This window comes from Nelumbo nucifera, chromosome 3 (genome assembly GCF_055504915.1).
Source record: "Nelumbo nucifera cultivar China Antique chromosome 3, China Antique-T2T, whole genome shotgun sequence".
NCBI lineage: Eukaryota > Viridiplantae > Streptophyta > Magnoliopsida > Proteales > Nelumbonaceae > Nelumbo > Nelumbo nucifera.
The window spans coordinates 75,070,406-75,093,862 of record NC_142651.1 but is presented as its reverse complement, the minus strand read 5'-3'; the positions used below and the strand labels follow the sequence as shown (position 1 = coordinate 75,093,862).

Below are 23,457 nucleotides of genomic sequence, written 5' to 3'. Positions count from 1 at the left end.
GCAAGGAGATGTGATGATTCACCGTTGCAGCAACAGGACAGGATCCAATACGCCATTCTTTACTACAGGTGGTCGGAAGAAAAAGAAGAAGAATAAAAGGGGAAAAACAGAAGAGTTTACCACCGGTGGTTTTGTCTCAGCATGCTGAGAGTTCGAATGAGAGTCAAATGTTTGGGTTTAATTATTTGGGTAAATTAGAAAGACTCCCCAGTACTATGGGGTCTGTGACAAAGACCCTGTAATTTGTTTTGCGATAAAGACTCTTTTGTACTATGACCGTCAGACAAACAAAGACTCCCTTCCGTTAGCCTTCTGTCCAAAAAGACTAAGAATATTTTTTAATCCTTATACTATTCTTCAAATAAGTAACGAGAAAAATACTATTCATCTTTTCCGACCTTCTGATACTATCCTTCCGTTCCTTCGCATTTCTCTCTCCTCTCTCTCCTCTCTCCCCCCCGATCTCTCTTCTTGCCCTTCCCCTGTACTTTGTTTTTTCTTCTCTCGTCTGTTATCTTCATCAGCTCGGACTAACAACGTCTAAAGTCGGTTGTTGAAACTGTCGAGCGTAATAAGTTGTAGGCAGTAGCATTGGAGAACAAGAAGAGGATGAAGCCGTTGGATTTCATGGGTTAGGCCTATATCCCCATGGGAACTTTGGTTGAGGAAAACTCAAACTGGTCCTCGGGTGTGGCAAGAACAAAGGCGTACCGATGATACTGGTACCACCACTGATCTGACTGTTGGAGTGGTTGGTTCCATCTGATTATGCTTAAACCCGGTTCTTCCGGCCACGTAATCACCAATTGCAGGACGCATAAGGTGGTGGTTAAGGGGGAAAGGCAGATCCGTTGAAGGTGTTGGACAGAGTTCAGAAAAAGAGTCATAGGCAGGTGGAGCTGCTTACTCCGATCCCGAAACCCCCGGCCGAAGAACCTAAGAAGGATGAAGAGAACAAAGAAAACGTTAAACCAAAGGAGAAGAAAGAAGAGGTTAGTTCATCTTAACATAAAATGGTCGTAAAGAGAAAGATCTTCAGATCTCTCTGATTAGCTTCTAAAGATTCCATCTGAACATAAGTTGGTGTTTGTTTTATGCAGCCGCAAGTGATTATAGTAGTTTTGAAAGTCCACATGCATTGCGAAGCCTGCGCTCAGGAAATCCAAAAACGCATACAGAGAATGAAAGGTATATCGTTTCTCCGATTTTCGCTTTCATATGGCCTCTGCATTCTAGGACCTCGTTTCCATCATTTCGCTGTTTTCTTTAATTCTATTTTGAATTGCAATCCAATTCCTTGGAGCTGGAGCTGGCTTCGTTGAGACTACTGGTTCTAGAGTCATCTTCAGTCATTTGACCGACAACCAGATCGGATTCTGATCCTAAACACGCTTGGTTACAAGGGTCATACCCTGATATTTGGCTCATAAGACCAACGCAACTCCCTGTATAACAACTTTCTCTACAACCACTCCCACCATCATAACCGTCATAGTGTTGATGATTAAAAAGGTTTTGAGAAGGAATCATGGTCATATTGGAGTACCGAAGAATCAAAATAGCTGGCGTTGATTTCTTGTGTTTTGTCTTCAATCCCATCGATGGGAACAAAAAGGAGGAATTAATACTACATAATTTTTTTATCAACAATGTTTCGTTGATTAGTAGACAAAATACATCAAAGAACACTTCCACATTATATTTGGAAATTGAATATCCAAGAAAAGTAGATAAAGCACAAAGTAGGGAAAAAAAGAACACAATTAAGCATTGGGTATCTAGCAGTAGAGCTCCTAAGAAATCCAGTTAAGTCATGGCACATACGTACATTGGCAGGCCATAGCCATATTTATGGCTAACTAGTAACTCCCAGACCAACACCAACCTCATAGAGGAGCCGTAGTCATTCACTCTTTCGGTGTCTTCCTCTGTTTTTCTGAGGAGAGAAAATAAGAGATAGAAGAGGTATAGTTTTCCAAGTTATGAGGTGTTGAACTGAATGGTCGTATCCATCCTTTAGTTCTCCTCATGGCCAAAGAGAGGACGGTGAGGGAGAGGAAAAAAAAGACAAAAACAATAGGTTAAATAGGTTTTAAGAGAAAAAGGACAAAAAAAAATAAAAAAAGTTTGATAGATATTTTGGTAATTTAATGTATTCTGTCTTATGGTCATAATACAGGGGGTCTTTATGGCAAAACAAAGTACAAGGGGTTTTAACACAAACTCCATAGTACAAGGGTTTTTGTAATTTACCCTTATTATTTTGTTTTTGTCTTCCATTGCCCGGTTCAACTAGTTGGACCACCTTTAACAGAAAATTCCCGTTAAATTTCAGTTAAGTCAATAAAGCCACCTGTTTGCTTTTCATTTGCAGGTACACGCTTCCCGTGCACCGGAGGGTCCACAGGATGCGATCTCCTATTAAAACCCTACCGCCTTCAACGAGACGAGTCTGAGGCCTGAGAGAGAGAGAGAGAGAGAGACGGGGAAGGTGAAGAGAAAACCTTCCTGCAACGAACCTGAGGCGTGAGGGAGAGAGATGGGGAAGGTGAAGGGAAAACATCGGCTTGACAAGTTTTACCACTTAGCCAAGGAGCAAGGTTACCGCTCACGAGCAGCGTTCAAACTTCTCCAGCTGGAGGCCAAGTTCAGCTTCTTGGCCTCCGCCCACTCTGTTCTCGACCTCTGTGCCGCACCTGGTGGTTGGATGCAAGTGGCCGTACAGCGCGTCCCCGTCGGCAGCTTCGTCCTCGGCGTCGACCTCTTTCCCATTCGGCCGATACGAGGCGCAGTCTCCGTGGAAGAAGACATCACCACGCCTAAGTGTCGTGCTACCATAAAAAAGCTAATGTCAGAGAACGGCTGTCGAGCTTTTGATGTTGTGTTGCACGATGGATCGCCTAATGTCGGAGGCGCTTGGGCACAAGAGGCCACCAGCCAGGCCTCTTTAGTCATTGATTCAGTCAAGCTCGCGACCGAATTGTTGGTTCCGAAAGGCACATTCGTCACCAAGGTAATAGCGTTTCCTCTTTGTTCACATAAATTTGTAAATTTGTGACATCTAAGCATATTATAATATTTTTGGTGCCCCCTCTATGCCATGACATATTGATCAGCTTATCTGGACATCCGCTTCTCCACTCTATGATATGGAGGTTAGGAAAGGCCGACCGGATGTGGCATCCAATTTCAACCTATGCTTTTTCTATATATATACCATCTTTAATCCCCAATTATCTACCCTATACACCTGAACAAGTCCGGAATTCTTTCAAAGATTGACATCGTCGTCATCATCATCTAAGCCTCATTCAAACTATATGGGGTCGGCTACATGAATCCTGTTTCCCATTCCATTCTGTTTAATGCTATATCCATTATTAAATTATGAACACTTAAATCATTTATTACTACCATAGTTTTCAAGGTGCCAAGGCGAGGCTAGGTGACAGGGGGCACCTCGTTGCCTAGTTGCCTAGGTGATGGATTTTCTAAGTAAAAAACATCTATCCTAGGGTAGTTTCCTAGGTTTCATAACCATATTTCCTTAATAATTTTCTATACTTTTCATAGGAAAAGTAAAGGCTTCACGTTAAAGTATAGAAAATCAACATATTCATGAGAAGAAAAAGAAGAAAGAAAAGAACATTTAAAAAAACATAGGGGCTGAAACCCCTATTTTTGTTATAGGAGAAAAACTGAAGAAGATGTGTTGATTAGACAAAAATTTGAGTTCTTCCTTACTTATTGGTTCAGGTTTTGAAGTCTTTGAGGGTTCAATGCAGCGGTTGATAAACAAATACAACAGTTAGCAATGTATGTGTTGATTAAACCCTAACAAATAAGAAAAATAAAAAGAAAATAATATATAAACATACAAAATGAATTTGTAGTTTAATAATGTCTATTTTATAATTATAATTTCCAAAAATTAAGAATATAAAAGTATTTTATACCACAACATACAGAACTGCTTGGCGATTAGGCAAGGTGAGCCTCTGAGGGTGCCTTGTCGCCTAGGCAGCTGCCTCGACAACTATGATTACTACTTTGATCTTTTTTGGTCCTTTCCAAGATTGACATTTGAAACAAAAACATGTGACCTACCCTTACACACTGCAGACTAGTGGAAAGCACTATATAGTATATCCTCACTTAGTGATAGTTCATATTCTTCCTTACCAAAAAGGAATAATCTAAAATCTAATGAACTACAAATGATTTGTACCAAAACTTTAGAGTCGTGGGGCCACAAATAAGACTTACATCAGGTCCTTTTCTTTTATAGACCAATTTGAATTTGTTTCTAGACCCAGCCCTAAGAAATCCATTTCACAGATTAGAGAACACTTCCGTAACATAGATTCAATGGCTTTGAGAACTATTGACTTGACTTGCAGATTGGATAGGCCTTGTTTACTACAATTAAATGTCACCTAATGGTTCCATCAACCGAGGGATAGAATCACGATAACATGGTTTAACAACCCTTATACCTTCCTTGTCCTTATTCTGATCCAAGTCCATAGCTGATCTATCAATCAGGATCTCACACATGAAGTCCTGATTTCCAAATCACATCCATCCTATGATGTCAAAAGAAAAAGCCCCAGAAGAATGCATCATAATAGGGGCTCCACCCTAATACATCCACTCCCCTTGGTTTTGATGTTAAAACAATGGCTTATCCCTGTTTTCCATCTTCTTTTACATAAAACAGGGGCTCCATTCCATTATTTTCTCTCCCATTTTTTATGCAAAAACAGGGTTGTGTGTCATTGTGTTTTTCACTCTTTTTTGACATAAAAGAGGGGCTTCGCCCCGTATTCTATTTTTTCTTTGGTTTTGTTTCTTTTCACATGAAAACAGTGGCTTTGTGTCATTCCTTCTATTCGTTTTCCCTTTTTTATATTTTTCTCCTTGAAATGAGATTATCAAGCACGTCATGTCGTTTTAGACTTTAGAATTTGATTTCTTTAGACTAGAACTAAATTGTATCCATAAAACTTACATCTCATTGTAGGCATTAGAATTTAATTTCTTTAATTTTATAACTTTTATTTGTAGCATCATACTATTGTACTGACAATTGATGTGTGTAATTTGTCGAACACTTGAATTATCTTATTCTTGGATGTGTATAAGACTCAAATAATCAAATTTGATTTGTTTTATTCTTGAATCTTGTGAGACATAAAAATACTTTTAGCAATAGAGTTTAGACTTCAGAAAACATTATGATTATTATTTTTTTTAATTTGGAAATGAGGATAACTAAAGGTATTGTTTTTTATTGCTGAAAAAAGAGAAATAAATTGGAGTTGAACTTAGTCAAACCATGGTATCTATTGAATCATTAATGTTGACTATGGTATGTAATAAAAGTACTGCAATTGTCACTACTACTACCTACTTATATGATGCCTACAGGTTAGAAAGTTAGTGGAAAGTCATTTTGTCCATTTTTTGACTAGTTTAGGTATGTTTATAGTTTTTTTAACAACTTTTAAAAATTGAAAAAAAACTTATGATTTATGATACAATTATGACCTGGGTGACTAGGGTTCAAATCTTGGAAATAGCCTCTCTGTACGTGTTGGGGTAAGGCTGTGTACATCTGACAATCTGTCCCTCCCAAGACCCTGCATTAGTAGGAGCCTTGTGCACTGCACTGCCCTTTCATTTACAATACACTTACAATTTTCAAAACATTGAGCTATAGATGTATTGATGGCCATAAGGAACAAATAAATAAATAAAAAAATATTACTCTTGTACTGGAAAGGTCACCCTTAACCACTTTGCTGTCCACAAGAACTACTTCCATTTTGCAGATAATAAGGTTCATCTGGACTATCCTTGTCTTTCCCTTTGTCTAATTGTTGATTAAAAGGCCCTCGAATGGTCCAACCACATCATCAATGTGAGAATCATGCTTATTCTTGAACCACAAGAAGGATGTCCTAGGCCCTTGCTTTACAACTCATTCACTTTCACAACCTTATCCTTTAGATCTGTCTCCCTTTAATCATTTTTTTTGATCAGCAACTCAAGAAATTTTTATTAAGATTAACGAACAAAAGGGTACAATAAGTTGTTAGGGCAAAGACCCTTTACATCAAATATCCCCCCACACAATTAACATTGAGTCCAGAACAAATGGTGCCTATGAATTCCTTGCTCAGCTAATCCATCCAACCCATTAGCATACCTCCCAACGCATCTTACATGGATTTGCATATTTCTTGATATCAACTTGAATCTTCTGAAATGCCATAGAACCCCTTCTCCTTTTTTCAACCAGTCAACGGCTATTTTTGAATCCCCTTCAACAATCAGCCTTATAATTCTCATATCCTTAGCTTTTTGCACCCCAACAATAGCAGCCATGAGTTCAGCTCCAACTGAGTCACATATATTCCCATTCTCATCTGTAAACACTCCACCAATTTCGGAAGGCCCTGGATTGCCAAGGCTTTCCATCAAAGCTCAGCTTTATCCACCCACCACTTGGGGGGAACTAGGCCTCCAAGACCTTGTGTTTCCTGGAGGAAGAAGGAGCAATCAATCTCTAGTTCCAGGAAAAGTCATCCATTAGAGAAGTCTGAGAATAATTTCAAAGTTTTCACCCAGTGTGCAGCTCTTACAGTAACAATCTCCAATCATTCATCGAATCTAATCATTCATTGACTCTTGGATCTCAGGAGCATAGTCAATGCCAATTTGGCAAGTTGAAATGTTAGTCTCCCACTCATAACAGAAACCTTTGACACATAGGGCCTGTTCTTTTCCTATTTTTTTGATAAATAAAATCATCTTCCATTAATTCAATGATTGGTTACATGAAAATCCCCTTAGAGGCGCGAGGTGCCGCTTCTCCGAACAGCAAATACAAAAACTACAGCAGAGATTACATGAATGTTGATGTTAAACAAGAGTTACAGTTGTGCCCAGAACAATGCTTCTCTATTTATCCCTTGTTTTGCCAAGACATCAAATGCATTAGCTGATCTCCCAACCCACTGTACTGTTGTAGACATATTTCTTGTCAGCCATTTGAATTTCTTTAACTCATTTTTGTAGCCCCAAGTGACATCCTCTGGATTATTTAACTAGTCCACCACTGTCTTAGAATCTCCTTCAATCAGAAGCTGCTCCACGCCACTTCTTTTGCAAGAAGTATTCCTTGTATTGCATCTAACAGTTCTGCCCGGATAGAGTTCCCAACACCTAAAGGGCCAGAGTAGAGTAAGACAACCTCTCCAGCCTCATTCCTCAGTACACCTCCCATCCTAGAGGGACCCGGGTTACCCTGGCCACTCCCATCAAAATTCAGCTTCAAAGAACCAAGAGGGGGGACCCAGCTAGTCAATACCCTTACCTTGTAGGAGGAACAACTTGCTACCAACTTCCAATCCTTACAACAATCAGTAAAAGAGAAATGGTTAAATAATTCTAGAGTCTTTAACCAATGTATTGACCTATACATAATGCAGTCCTTTAGGGCTTTACTGTTCCTTCCTTTTTCTTGAAAGATCCTGGCATTCCTTTCTTCCCATACTGTCCATAACAATGCTGCTTGCGTGCACCTCTACATTTTCCTTCCTCTTTTATGGGGCCAAGAGAAAAAGAAGGGTTAAAGATTGTGCTTACTTCTGTTGGTATATCCCAACTACACCCAAACAAAGATAGAAGCCAAACCTAGAGCTCTGCAGTTACACTACAAGATAAAAATAGATGATTACAATCCTCACCATGAGATCTGCAAAGAATGCACCAGTTTGGTGAAATACAAAGGACGGGTCTTCTCTTTTGTAGGTTATCCATCATGTCTACTTTACCATGCCACACTTCCCAGCACAAAGCCATAACCTTGGGGGGACCGGTCTACACCAAACTTCTTTGGAAGGGAAATTTTGTTGAGAGGAAGTTTGGTAGAGGAAATTGAAAAAGGAGCTACAAGAAAAAGACCCATTGGGGTGAATGGCCCAAATCCTTTTATCAGGTTTCGAGGGATCCAGCCAAACCTTATCAAGGAGACACAAAAGAGTAGATAAACACTCAATTTTCTCATCCCTTAACCCTCTACGGAAACGAAAATCCCAAGACGATATTGACAAATTTAAAATCGATGGAAGGAATTTTGAGATCACCTCTTTTTTATACAAAGAAACAGAGTACAAAGAAGGAAAAAGGTCTTTTAGAGGGAGATTTCCAACCCAAATGTCCTCCCAAAACCGAATAGAATTACCAAAACAAGCATCATACCTGACACAATTGAGGAATTATGGAAGAATTTTGTGAATTGCTTTCCATCGTGTGGCTAGGTTAGCCCTCCTTGATGCACCAGCATCCCAACCACTCTCTGAACATCCATGAATACTCTTCACTACTTCGTGCCAGAGCCTATCTCATTCCAAAAGCCACCTCTGCAGCCACTTCCCTAACAAAGCTGAGTTCTTTTTAAGCACATTCCCGAGCCCTAATCCTCCTTCTTCTTTGCTTCTACCTACAACCCCCCAACTAATTAAGTGATCTTTTTTTTACCTTCTCTTGGTTCCTGTTGTGAGGATTATTTAATTGTTATTTTACAGTTGCTGTTAGTGTGCTGTCAGCCAGTTAGTTTCTTTCTTTCTTATTAGTTTGTTACTAGGGAGTGCCACCAGAGGCATACTTGTAATCTCCCATTCCTTTTATATTAAGTTAATATAAATAACTAAACTGGCGGTAGCCAGAATAGTTTTTGTTCGTGTCTCTCAATCATATCTTCTTCTCCTCTTTTCTCTCTTCTCTTCTCTTCTCTTCTCTTTCTCTCTCTCATCTCTCTCTCTCTCTCCATGAATGATTACATGGTATCAGAGCAAGGTTTTGGGCTATAAAAATCTGTTTCTCCCATCTGAACCTACTTCGTCCTCTTTCTTCTTTGGTTTCTTGGACGTGGAAGACAGAGAAACCCTAGCAGGCCACTTGCGGCTCTTCCTTTGGGTTCTTCCTTGGTCGTAACATCAAGGAAACCCTAGCAGAAGAAGGGCGATGCAGTAAAGACTCCCTTAACTGTTCGATGCTGTGAAGTTAATTTCTGGGTTGGCACCTTCGTACAGGTGCTGGACAGGGTATGTGTTCTTGTGTTTTTCTATGGCCAATGGTGTGAAGGCCTTACTTTTTTGGTTTTATGCCTTCGTTTAGATGCTGGACTGTTAGATTGCATGTGCTGTAGTCGAACTGCTAGTATACTATTCTAACGGTTGGTGTTGGACTGATTACTGGGCTGTTTTAATGGCTGAACCATCACTGAGTTGATTTCAGCAGTTCTTTGTTTTTCCACATTCTAGAAGTAAATTTCTTGGGGGTTGGTATTCTGATTGTGGCTGTTGTGTAGTTATGTGGGATTTGGTCTGATTCAGCAGCACTCTATGGCAAACTATGATTCAACTTCATCGGGGGTTACACCAACCCGCAACACAGCTGGTATGGGAAGTGAAAACATGATGTTTCCCATGCCCATTACCCCTTTAAATGGTCTAAACTATCTGGAGTGGGCTAAAAGTGAAACTTTATGTAACAACAGGGGAAAAGCTGGTTACATAAATGGAAGGGTGAAAGAACCCAAGAGTGAGACAACTGAACATGATAGGTGGGACCAAGAAAACAGTATGGTGATGTCTTGGCTCCTTGCAGCCACAGAACTTGATGTGAAGAAGAACTTTATGTGGGTAGACACCGCTAGTGAGATTTGGGAACAGGCCAAAACCACCTATTCTGAGCAAAGGCATTATGCCAAGGTTTACTAGTTGCAAGTTGAATCATCAACCTGTAAACAGGGAAATCGTAGTTTGTCTACCTATATTCAGCCCTTACTTCCATATGGAAAGAATTGGATCATTATCAGGCTATAGAGTGGAAACATGATGATGATGCTAAGGCCTACAAGTAGCTGGTTTCTCAACAGCGTGTGTTTGCCTTCTTGTTGGGATTGAACCCTGTCTATGAACCATTGAGAGTTCAGATCTTTAGGAAGTAAAGAGTTGCCGTCGGTTCACGAGGTATATCCCCTTGTTCAATCTGAAGAAAGTAGGCAGAGTGTGATGGTTACAACCGAGGGGGAGCAACAAGTTGCATTGGCTGCAATGAGTAATAACAACATGGGGAAGAAAAGTGACACCAAGAAGGCTGATGATAAAGACAAGTTGTTTTGTACCCATTGTCGGCGCTCACGACATACACGTGACACATGTTAGGACATTCACGGGAAACCTAAGTGGACAGTGAAGAACCAAGAACAGGGTAAAGGGCAAGGTCAGAAGAAGACGAACACAGCACATAATGCAACACATGTGGCAACCCAAGATACTCAGGTTGCTGGTACTACCCGGGACCACCTTACTAATTTTGACCCCAAGGAAGATATCATGAATTCCTTCAGAGATCACTTGGAGTCATATGGTAGGGCTTTGCGACAGATGGATAATTCAGTCACTGGTACTCCTACTTCATTTGCATCTACATCAGGTAATGCGGCTTCTACATTCCATGTCACTACTATCACTGGTTCCCCTTGGATCATTGACTCAGGGGCCTCTAACCATATGACCGGTAAGCCGAACTTGTTTCAGACTTGTAGCCTTTTGTCAGGAAAGGATAAAAGTGAGGTTTGCAGATGGATCATTCTCTTCCATTGTAGGCCAAGGATCAATTTCTCTTCACCACGGCCTTAACCTGAATTGTGTATTGCATGTCGCTCAACTTCCTATAAATTTGCTTTCAATCAGTAGTATCACAAACTTTTTAAACTGTAGTGTAACCGTTTTTGCTGGTTCATGTGTTTTTTAGGATCTAACTTCTGGGAGGACGATTGGTAGAGGGAGCCTAGTGGATGGTCTCTACATTCTCGACAACAAAGCTGGTCTCTTGGTGTCATCCTCAGAGTCATATAGTCAATCAAATAAGAGTCAAAGTTCTAGTGTCAAACGTGTCAGTTGAGCAAACAATGTAGAACAACTTTTCACTCAAATAATAAAAGATCAAGTGTTCCTTTTCATGTTGTGTATTCTGATATATGGAGGCCTACTATTATAATCTCAGAGGGCGGATATAAGTACTTTATCACATTGATTGATTACTTCTCTCGCTATACATGGGTATTCCCTATGCGTAGTAGAGACGAAGTTCCAAAGATTGTGAAAGACTTCTAGAGGATGGTATTTATGCAATTCCATGTTGAAATACATATCTTCCAATCAGACAATACAAAAGAATATTTCCATGGTGAGCTTAATGAGTTCTTTGCCTCCCACGGATCTATTCATAGGAGCTCATGCGTAAGAACACCACACAAAATGGTGTTGCAGAAAGAAAAAACAGACACCTCCTTGAGGTAGCTCGCGGGATGATGTTACACATGAATGTTCCAAAATGGTTTTGGATGGATGCTATACTTGCAGCTGCTTGTGTCATCAATCGCATGCCCTCCAGAGTGTTGAACTACATGGTCCCTCATCAGTTGTTATTCCCTCAGTCCCCTTTATTTTCCATTCCCATGAGAGTTTTTGGTTGTTGTGCCTTTGTCCATGATTTGTCTCCGTCTCAAGGTAAGTTAGACCCTCGGTCCATTCCTTGTATCTTTCTGGGGTATCCCTTCTCTCAAAAAGGGTATTGGTGCTCTGATCCCGTTAGTCATAAGTTTTTTGTGTCTATGGATGTGTCCTTTGAGTCTGAACCGTTCTTCCCTGCTTCTCCTCAGGGGGAGAGTAGTAGTGTGGAAGAGGATAAGCAGGTTCAGGTCCGCCAAGTCTCTCTTCCTTCTATTCTGGACCTTGCTCCCTTTCGTGTCTTCCAACGTACACGCCGTAGAGATCAACAATGTGATAGAGATGTGGAGCAGCCAAACATTGAGCAATCGACATTGTTAGACTCCCAGGAGGTAAGTCCAAACCCTATTGCACCTATTGATACTCCTACTCCTACTGTGGATGACCTTGACATTCCTATTGCTTAAAGAAAGGGAGTCAGGTCATGCACTACCAAACACCCCATTACCTAGTATGTCTCCTATGATCACATTTCCTCCTCATACCGAGCTTTTCTATCTGCAGTTGATTGCATCCCTGTTCCCAGAAATGTTGCAAAAGCCTTAAAATGCCTTGAATGGAGAAATGCTATGAAGGAGGAGATTAATGCCCTTCATAAAAATCAAACTTGGGAATTGGTGGATCTTCTAAGGGGGAAAGACCCATTGGGGTGTAAGTGGGTGTTTACAGTTAAACACAAGGCAGACGGGACAGTTGAAAGGTACAAAGCAAGATTAGTAGCCAAAAGGTACACTCAAGTGTACGGGGTTGATTATGATAACTTTTGCTCCAATAGCTAAGATGAACTCAATTAGGGTCCTCTTGTCATTAGCTGCTAACCTTGACTGGGAATTGCATCAACTGGACATAAAGAATGCTTTTTTAAATGGTGACCTAGAGGAGGAAGTATACATGGTTCAACTCCCTGGATTCTGTGCCAAGGGAAGTGAAAATAAGGTGTGCAAGCTGAGAAAGTCTCTTTATGGTTTAAAACAATCTCCCAGAGCTTGGTTCAGTAAGTTTCACATGGCAATTCAGTAGGTAGGCTTCAAACAATGTCAGTCTGATCACACACTCTTTGTGAAGAGATGTAGCGGGTTGTTGTATTGATAGTGTATGTGGATGATATAATCATTACAGGAAATTGGAGTTCAAAAATACAAAAATTGAAACAATTCCTTGCATCTAAATTTGAAGTGAAAGATTTAGGTCCCTTGAAGTATTTCCTTGGAATTGAAGTTGCCCGCTCAGAAAGAGGTATCTTCATTTCTTAAAGGAAATACACCCTTGATCTATTACAAGACATAGGCAAATTAGGCGCAAGGCCAGCAGATACTCCCATGGATGTTGATCACAAGTTGGGTGACTGTGATGGTGAACCTCTGAAAGATGTGAAACAATTCCAAAGGTTAGTGGGAAAGTTGATTTTTTTGTCCATGACTTGTCCAGACATTGCCTATTCAGTTGGGGTTCTAAGCCAATTCATGCACTCTCCTAAGAAACCACACATGGATGCAGCAGAGAGAGTTCTTACAGATGCTGATTGGGCAGGTGCTGTGGATGATAGAAGGTCCACAAGTGGGTATTGCACATTTGTGGGAGGAAACCTAGTGACCTGGAAAAGCAAGAAACAAAGTGTGGTAGCAAGGTCAAGTGCTGAAGCTGAATATAGAGCTATGGCACATGGGGTGGCTGAAGTCCTTTGGCTAAAAAATCTTCTAGGGGAGCTTGGAGTTGTTGTTCATAATCCTATGTCTCTTTACTATGATAACAAGGCAGCCATAAACATCGCCAACAACCCTGTCCTACATGAGAGGACCAAGCACATTGAGGTGGACAAACACTTCATAAGGGAAAAATTGGAAAAAAAGGGAAATTTGCATCCCTTATGTCAACTCCAAGGAACAACTCGCTGATGTCCTCACAAAAGGACTTCCATACTCGCGGCACAATGAGCTATGTGACAAGTTGGGCATGATAGACATATTCAACCCAACTTGAGGGAGTGTGTTGTGAGGATTATTTAATTATTATTTTACAGTTGTTGTTAGTGTGTTGTCAACTTAAGATGCTGTCAGCCAGTTAGTTTCTTTCTTTCTTATTAATTAGTTTGTTACTAGGGAGTGCCACTAGGGGCATACTTGTAATCTTCCATTCCTTTTATATTAAGTTACTATAAATAACTAAACTGGCAGCAGCCAGAATAGTTTTTGTTCGTGTCTGTTATGGACGCCTTCCTCGGGAAGACGTACCATCGCCGCTGGCAGCAACAGGCCCCGGGCCCACCGCTAGCAGCAGCAAGGATTCAGTGATGCTCATCCTACCCAGTTCGGCAACAACAACCTTATCTAGATTAGATTAGCTCATTTTGCTTGTTCTTATCTTATTGTTCTTATCTCTTATCTTATCTTGTTAATAGCTTATCAGATTAGGATTAGCTTAGCTTATCTTATCTTGTTAGTAGCTTATCAGATTAGGATTAGCTTATCTTATCCTTAGCAAGATAGAACTGGAAGTCTCCCTTTGATTAGGACTCTTGGAATCTCCTATTTAAGGAGACCCCATTATTGAATGAGATATCAAATTATTCAGTCAAGAGTGAGTTAGGAGAGTTGGTGATCTCTTGGACAAATCACCGAAGGCGCCAAGATAGGTTCATCACGAGCAGGAAGGAACAAGGGAAAACAGGAGGTTTTCCCTGTGGACCGACCCGTGACGAGATCCTATTCCCGGGCTCTCAACAACTTGGTATCAGAGCAAGGCATCATGGGAGATCTGGAGCAGCTACCTTCCAGGGTCCACGACCTCGAGCACCAACTCGTGGAGACCAGCTCCGAAGTTCGTGAGATCAAAGGTGAAGTGTGAGAACTGCGACGACTAATGGAGATGTTTCTTTCTAGTAGGGAAAGGAACTCTAACGGAGGGACAACAGCTAACGACCGCCGGCCAGATCTGCCGGAGTCTTCCGGCGAACAGCAGTCCGTCGGCCATGGAGCAGCCATCATCCCCAAGTACAGTAGGCTGGAGTTCCCATCGTACAACGGCAACGGAGACCCCCTAGGCTGGCTGTATCGCTGCGAGCAGTTCTTCCGGAATCAACGAACAAATGACCAGGACAAGGTAAGCCTAGCCGCCTTTCATTTAACAGAAGAAACACAACTTTGGTTTTATCGGTTAGAGCAAGAAGAACCCGGGCTCAGTGCGACAGTTCCAAACCCTCCTCGCGAGGGCATCCTCCGTGCGACCAGACCAGCAAGTGGATATGTTCACAGCAGGGTTAGCAGAACCCCTGCAAGTGGATGTCGAGATGCAGAATCCCCCAAATTTGGTCACAACCATGAACTTAGCCCGCGCATTTGAGCGCAAGCTACAGCTCAGCCGCGAAATTTTTAATGTGGGTCGTCCACCGAACTCGTGGGTGCTCCCAAAACCAGCAGCAACGACCCCCTCTTCTGCTACCAGCCGGGAAATGAAGCCTCCCACGACCACCACCTCTAGAGCAGTGACAAGTACAGGCAGTAACATGGTCACTCCTCCCATCAAGTGCTTGACCAGGGCAGAAATGGCAGAGCGCCGAGCGAGAGGTCAATGTTTCAACTGTGATAACCTCTACTCGGCAGGACATAGATGCAAGAGGCTTTTTTGCCTTCTCATAGATGAGCAAGAGGAGGAGGAAGGGGAACCCGTCACATTCGAACCAGAGATCTCTCTCCATGCGATCACCGGTATTAAAACCTCTCAGACCATGCAGTTACAGGCACAGATCGCAGGTCAACCGGTGCGCATTCTCGTCGATTCAGGGAGCACACATAACTTCATAAGTGAACATGCAGCCCCGCAGTTAAAACTACCAATGGAACTCCGGCCGCGACTACAGGTAGCCGTCGCAAATGGTGAAAAAGTTCACAGTCCAGGGATTTGTAAGGACGTCCCAGTACAGTTCAATTCTGAACTAATTCTTGTTGATTTATTTGTAATCTCATTGGATGGGTTCGATATTGTTCTCGGGGTCAAATGGTTAATTACCCTAGGCCCGATTTTGTGGGACTTCAGCGCACTCACCATGACCTTTCACCTGAATGGCAAGCAAGTTTCATGGCACGGTTGTAGGGTTAAAGAAAAGACACCGCAGGTTCATGCACTCCAGACAGAACCGACAGCCATGGAAAAACTTCTCGCCGAGTTTTCAGATCTGTTCCAGGAACCGAAGGGCCTTCCCCCTTCCCGAGCTTGCGACCATCGTATTCCTTTGGTGGCGGGTTCAGCACCAGTCGTTGTCAAGCCTTATCGCTACCCTCACTTACAGAAGGATGAGATAGAAAAACAATGTACAACGATGCTGAACCAAGGGATCATATGCAAAAGTCACTCCCCCTTCTCTTCGCCGGTTCTGTTGGTGGCAAAGCAGGATGGAACGTGGAGGTTCTGTGTTGACTATAGAGAACTCAATGACCGGACGATCAAAGATAAGTTCCCTATTCCCGTTGTGGACGAAATGTTGGACGAGTTGCATGGTGCCCAGTGTTTCTCTAAGTTGGACCTCAGGTTTGGATATTTCCAAGTTTACATGGCTCCTGGTGACGTGAAGAAGACTGCTTTTTGCACCCACCATGGCCACTTCGAATTTTTAGTCATGCCACTCGGACTCTCCAATGCACCATCTACATTTCAGGCACTAATGAACGAGGTATTCCAGCCCCATCTGCGCAAATTTGTTTTAGTTTTCTTTGATGATATCCTCGTTTACAGCAAATCATGGGTAGAGCATGTCCACCATCTGAGGACCATTTTCGTACTCCTATGCCAACACAGCTTATTCCTGAAACGGTCCAAGTGCTCCTTTGGGGAACGATAGGTTCTTTACCTCGGCCACATCATCCATGGGCAGGGTGTAACAGTTGATAGTTCCAAGATTCAGACTATAACAGAATGGCCCAAACCTCAATCCGCCAAGGCCTTATGTGGGTTCCTCGGTTTAACGGGTTACTACCGCAAATTTGTACAGAACTATGGAGTGTTGGCAGCCCCGTTAACCAACCTGTTGAAGAGAAACTCCTTCTGGTGGGACGACACAATTGATGAAGCTTTTCTATCACTGCGAAATGCACCATCTTCAACCCCTGTCTTGCAATTACCTAATTTCGCCCTCGAATTTGCAGTCGAGTGCAATGCTTCCGGAGTGGGTATCGGGGCCGTACTATAGCAGCAAGGGCACCCAATCGCTTTCTTTAGCCACAGATTGGCCGACCGGCATCTGAAGCTTCCAGCCTATGAGCGCGAACTAATCGGCCTTGCTCGAGCCCATCTAGCACTGGAGGCCGTATTTGTGGGGGCGGTCGTTCATCGTCAAAACTGATCATTACAACCTCAAATACCTGTTAGAGCAGCATCTCACCACTTCCCCTCAGCAACATTGGGTTAGCAAACTGCTCGGGTTTGACTTCCGGGTGGAATATAAGGTGGGATCCTCTAATCGCGCAGCTGATGCCTTGTCTAGGCGAGAAGAAGACGCGATGGTTCTATGTAGCATTTCCCAACCTCGGATCTCTCTGTTTGACAACATTAAGAAGGCAACACCACAGTCCCCGGAATGGTCGCTCTTACTGCAGAAGATCCAGATCGGCACGACCGACCCCGATTGGTCACTTCACGACGGGTTGGTACTGTATAAGGGACGGACGAGTCCATCTTTCAGCAGACTGCCCGTTGATTCCCACCATCATCACCAGCATCCATAACTCCACCCATGAGGGCATTCAAAAAACACTACACCGCGTCCGGACTGATTTCCATTGGCGAGGTATGAAGACTTCTATTCGAGATTTTGTCCAGAATTGCTCCACATGCCAACAGCACAAATGGGAAAACCTACACCCGGCAGGCCTCCTTCAGCCCCTTTCCATCCCATCGCAGATCTGGGCCGACATCTCCATGGACTTCATTGAGGGACTTCCCAAGGTAGGGGGCAAATCAGTTCTCTTTGTGGTAGTCGACCGCTTCTCTAAATACGCGCACTTCATTCCTCTATCACACCCGTACAGTGCCACTTCGGTTGCCCTCACCTTTACACATATCTTTTGCTTACATGGGTTGTCGAAATCCATCGTTAGCGATAGAGACCCGGTCTTCACTAGTGCCTTCTGGAAAGAGTTATTTCGACTACACAGCACCACCCTGGCCTACTCATCAGCTTACCGGCCACAAACCGACGGTCAAACGGAAGTGGTTAACCGCACTATCGAGATGTATCTCCGCTGTTTCGTAGGCGATCAACCTTGACGGTGGATGGAATGGCTTCCTTGGGCCGAGTACTGCTACAACACAACCTACCATTCCTCCCTCAGCATGACTCCCTTTCGCGTCGTTTACGGCAGGGATCCTCCCCGCTTGCTGTCCTACGAGCCCGGATCTACTCGCTTGGACGCAATCAATCACTCCTTACAGGACCGCGACGCCCTCCTCGCCGACGTCCGCATTCGCTTACAGCAGGCCCAGCTCCGCATGAAGCTCCACTATGATAAGCACCACTGGGAACTGTCGTTCGATCCAGGACAATTTGTTTGGTTGAAGCTCCAGCCCTACCGGCAGCGCTCCTTGCACCACAAGGCTGCAACGAAGCTGGCCCCTAAGTTCTATGGGCCCTACAAGGTTCTGCGACGGATTGGCAATGTGGCCTACCAGCTGGAATTGCCAGAGACTAGCCGAATTCATGATGTCTTCCACATCTCCTTGCTGAAACCATTTACGGGTGTTCCCCCGGACCAAGTTCCCTCCCTGCCACCTTTGAAAGATGGCAAACTGGTCCCCTAGCCTAAAACTGTCACCCGCTCTCGGTTCAATCGTGGAATCCTTGAAGTCTTGGTGGAATGGTGTGATCTACCACCAACAAAAGCCACATGGATCCCATTGGCAGAGTTCCAAGCCACATATCCAGCTTTCGAGCTTGAGGACAAGCTTGTAGTTCAGGAGGGGAGTAATGTTATGGACGCCTTCCTCGGGAAGACGTACCATCGCCGCCGGCAGCAATAGGCCCCGGGCCCACCGCCAGCAGCAGCAAGGATTCAATGATGCTCATCCTACCCAGTTCGGCAACAGCAACCTTATCTAGATTAGATTAGCTCATTTTGCTTGTTCTTATCTTATTGTTCTTATCTCTTATCTTATCTTGTTAATAGCTTATCAGATTAGGATTAGCTTAGCTTATCTTATATTGTTAGTAGCTTATCAGATTAGGATTAGCTTATCTTATCCTTAGCAAGATAGAACTGGAAGTCTCCCTATTCAACAAGGAGACTCCCTTTGATTAGGACTCTTGTAATTTCCTATTTAAGGAGGACCCATTATTGAATGAGATATCAAATTATTCAGTCAAGAGTGAGTTAGGAGAGTTGGTGATCTCTTGGACAAATCACCGAAGGCACCAAGATAGGTTCATCACGAGCAGGAAGGAACAAGGGAAAATAGGAGGTTTTCCCCGTGGACCGACCCGTGACGAGATCCTATTCCCGAGCCCTCAACAGTGTCTCTCAATCATATCTTCCTCTTCTCCTCTTTCTCTCTTCTCTTCTCTTTCTCTCTCTTGTCTCTCTCTCCATGAATGATTACAGTTCCCAAAGAAAATCTCTCATCAATTTTTCCAATTTCTTTGCTTCCCTAGTCAGTATCCTAAAGACAGAGAGGTAATAGGTAGGTAGATTCATGAGGGTAGCTTTTATCGAAGTGATCCTCTCACCCAAAAGAGATATAATTTTTCTTCCACACAGCTAATCTCTTTTCGATCTTCTCCAAGACTGGGGTCCAGAACCTACTTTCCCTAGGGTTTGCTCCTAATGGAAGCCCTAAGTAGTATAAAGGCCAGGAAGATATGGAACACTCAAGACAATTTGCAATCGCCTCAACCTTCTCAAAGTCTAGATTTACTCCGGCTATGCAGCTTTTTCCTAGATTGATTTTCAAATTGGAAACTCCTTCAAAAGCTCTAATCAATTTTTTTTTTCCGGTTTTCCACCTTTTCACCGAAGCCTCCATCACAAAAGATCATCAAGTCATCTGCAAACTGAAGATGAGTTATTGGAATTCGGTTTGTGCCTACTTTCCATCCCCTTATCACATCTTCCCTGTCAGCCCTAGTAATAATTCGATTGAACACATCAGCTACCAAGGTAAAGAGAAAAGGTGAGAGTGGGTCCCCTTGTCTAATACCCCTACTAGCTGAAAAAAAATCCCTCACCACCCCATTTACTAGGATGGAATAGTGACAAGAGGTGACAACCAAACACCCAATTACACCATCTTTCCCCAAACCCACACTTCCTCAAAACCTTTAGTAGGAATTGCTAATCCACCAAGTCATAGGCTTTCTCAAGATCAAGCTTACAAACAAAGCCTCTTTGCTTGGACCTATTCATCTCTTCCACACATTGATTGGCAATCGGGATTTAATCAAATATTTGACGCCCTTGGATGAAAGCTCCTTGAGGGAAGGATTTCTTTAATCCTCAAAGACAGGACCTTGGCCAAGATTTTATAGATACTAGTCACCAAACTAATTGGCCTAAAATCTTTAAGAGGGAAGCATTAGCTTTCTTTGGAACAAGGGCCAAGAAAGTAGCATTAATACCTTGGCTGACTATATGCTTCTCTACAAACTCATTAAAAACCTCACAAAGATAAACTTTCATCACCTCCCAACAATCTTGGTGAAAAGCCATTGTAAAACCATCTGGGGCCTGGAGCTTTGGATTTATCCATCAAAAACACTCCCTTCCTAATCTATTCTTCCTCAAAATTTCTTTCCAACCATCTAATCTGATCTTCCTCCAACCTTGCCCTTCTAACCTTTCTATTTCCATCCTCTCTTCCAAGGGTCTTTTGTAATCTATTTGAAATGATCCACAATCTTCTTGGCAATATCATCCTGATTAGTGAATGCCTCCCCCCTACCTCTAACTTAGACCCAAAGTTCTTCTCTTCCTCCCATTTGCTACTTCATGAAAAAACTTAGTATTTCCATCACCTTCCTTAATCCACCTATGCCTCGATTTCTGCCTCCAACTTATTTCTTCCCTCAGTAGGGCCTCTTCTAGGTCCTTCTTCAACTGTGCCCTTAGATCTCTCTCCCCCTCCATTCTAGATTGGGCCTCTCTTTCATCCAACTCTTCTATCCTAGAGAGATTCACTTTTTGCTCCTCAAGTCTTCCAAAGTGTTCATTGTTCCAATCTTTTAGTTTGGCTCTCAGCTTCTGCAGTTTCTTGTGAAATCTTACCCCTTTCCATTTTATCCCCCTAAATTCCTCATTCCACCAAAGCTTTACTTTATTCACAAAGTCTGGGTGGGTTAGTCACATGTTTTCAAACCTAAAAGGTCTAGGTCCATTGGTAAAATCTTCCACACCTATTCTTATAGGACAATGAGCCGAGGTTACCCTAGGCAAAGCTCTAGACAACAAGTTTCCGCAATAGTTTTCCTAACAACATTAAAGATAAATCTATCCAATTTCGAACACAAGGGAATTTCCTATAAGTTAGACCAAGTAAATCGAGCTTGCAATAATGGAATCTCCTTTAACTCACAATCAACAATAAAGCTATTAAACTTTCTCATGCTAGTTGTGATGCTTTGTTGGGAGTTATTTGTTTCTTTAGAAAGTCTTATCACATTGAAATCCCCTCCCAAGCACCATGAACCTTCCCATAAACCTTGAATTGCATACAATTCTTCCCACATGTCATTCATTTCTCTATAATTATTGGGACCATAAACATTAGTTAACACCCAAATGAAGTCATCCTCTACATTCTTAAATTTGATGGAAATTGAGAACCTCCCTATTAACTCCTCCACTACCTCTACTACATCATCTTTCCAGTGTGACAATCCCCCCCGAGGCTCCCCAAGATGGGGCTGAAGTTCATCCTACAACTCTAGACCTCCACACACTCCTCACCCATCTTCTGTCCAGCTCTGACAACTTTGTTTCTTGCAACATAACAATGTTAGGCTCTTCTAAGTAAATCCTTAGTCACCGTCCTTTTCCTTGCACTCCTTAAACGCCTAACATTCCAGATAACTATCCTCATAGGCACAAATTAAGAAAGCACCCTCAGCCGTAAGCCACAACTCCTTACTTCATGCCCTTTCTCCTGTCTCCTCTACCACTAAACTCTAAATTCCCTTCTCTGTCACAAATTAATCTTTTCACATCAGATCTTTTTTTTTTTTTCTTTTCTTTATTCGTTTTTGCCTCCCTCTTTTTATTTTATGTTTTCACCTGTTCTCTCCTTTCAGCCCTTGCATCAACCTGATCCCCCTCACCATTAACCTCCACAACTGAGGTCTGAAGTTCTCCTCTAACAGGGTCAACCCCTTCCTTTCCCCTACCCATCACCACTCCGTTGAACCCATCCACATATCCTTCCTTTTGTTTGAGTAACTCAAACTCTGTGCAAACCAGTCTCCAAACTTTGTCTACCTCTCCACTCCTCTTTTCAAAAGACCCTTCCCCATCTCTTCCACCTTCCACCTCTAGACGTACTCTTGTCGTACCTTCTGGATGGGATGCTGGTACCTTTGTTTCAGGCATAGCACACTGGTTAGTATCCACAAGCAAATTGACATCCATACCTAATTGGATAGGGAGCGCACATGGAAAGCTAGGACTGGGCTGTTTGCCAAAGATGATTGAGTTTGGTGTCATTTCCTTACAAGGGGAATTTTGTGGAGTGTTCGTGGTAAACCTAACAGCAACGCCTAACTTACCCCCTTGAAGACCCAAATCTAGTACTCCCCTTTCTGGTTCATCCTTATCCATGTTCATAAGAGAGGATTGTGCTTTTCCATTAAAATCCCGTATGCCCTAAGAGTTTTTGTTGGCTTCCTCATCTTGAGATAGTGAAATCTGTCCAGCATTCGCAGCACCTCCTAACCTTCGTTCTTCCTTGGGATAGTCTGCAATAGTCCCCTCTTCTTCTATAAACAAAACCTTCGTATTCAAGCTCCCTGTTTCGATCAAGTTTTGTTTTGCGCACAGATCGAAGCTATCCAAACTCGAGGCTCCATCTGACTCAATTGTTGTCACTACTGCTTTCTTCTCTCGGCCAAACTCCTGATTCTAGCCTTTCTAACACAGATCGCTTGATGCATCTTGGATTCCGCCTCTCAGGTGACAACTGATTCAAGTTCTTCGCTGGGATCCACTAAAGGGAACAACTTGATTGCGTACTTTGCCCTCCCTTTCGAGAATTAGCATCGTCTATCAATTGCTCCCTCCATTTGGTCACATGTTGAGTTAAGTGGTCATGTGACCTAACCTTCTTAGATATGGGCTAAAAAATGGGCCCAACTAAGATAGGTTCTCCTCTCACCCTTGTCCTAGGAGAAATAAGACGGTCCACGGGCTCAGTGTTCTTGTCTGACCCCACCTGAAGACTAGGCCCACCACCTCAACCCACCCTCGATTCACCCACCTTATTTCTCAGCCCCAAAACTTGCTTTTTAACACTTGCCTCTTCTTTATTCCCCTCCCCAACATTAGAGCTTGTTATGGCATTGTTCCCAACCACCCGTGTAAATGTTCTGCTACTTGTCAAGGGGATTTCTTGCGTTTTAAGCCTCTGACTTTCCAAATACCCCCTGTCTTTATGACTCCCCAAAAGTTGTTGGCCCATTTTAGTATAAGTCCCAAACTTTTTTGAATCCTCCAATCTGCTTCTTCCACATACAAATTCTTCCTCAACCTGTTCTCTTCTTGCTTCCTTCCACAAGCTTGCTTCAATGGAGGAAGCCAACTAGACTGACAAAAACTCCCTCCACTTTATGAAGGGATGAGAGATCATCATATGGATGGCCGAACCCTACAGTAAGGTTGGGCGAAATTTCAAAAATTTCTCT

At 42.8% G+C, this 23,457-nt stretch overlaps 1 protein-coding gene across 1 annotated transcript in view; it reads left to right on the top strand.

Annotated features, from left to right (window-relative positions):
• Positions 1–479: 479 nt before the first annotated feature.
• LOC104588344 (adoMet-dependent rRNA methyltransferase spb1-like) overlaps positions 480–23,457 on the top strand; it is a 37,762-nt gene continuing 14,784 nt past the window's right edge. Inside the window, exons 1-3 of the mRNA XM_010246226.3 lie at positions 480–992; positions 1,101–1,188; positions 2,375–3,013. Of these exons, the coding sequence (XP_010244528.2) occupies positions 2,540–3,013 (474 nt within the window). The 5' untranslated portion in view covers positions 480–992; positions 1,101–1,188; positions 2,375–2,539. The remainder of the gene's footprint in view (positions 993–1,100; positions 1,189–2,374; positions 3,014–23,457) is intronic.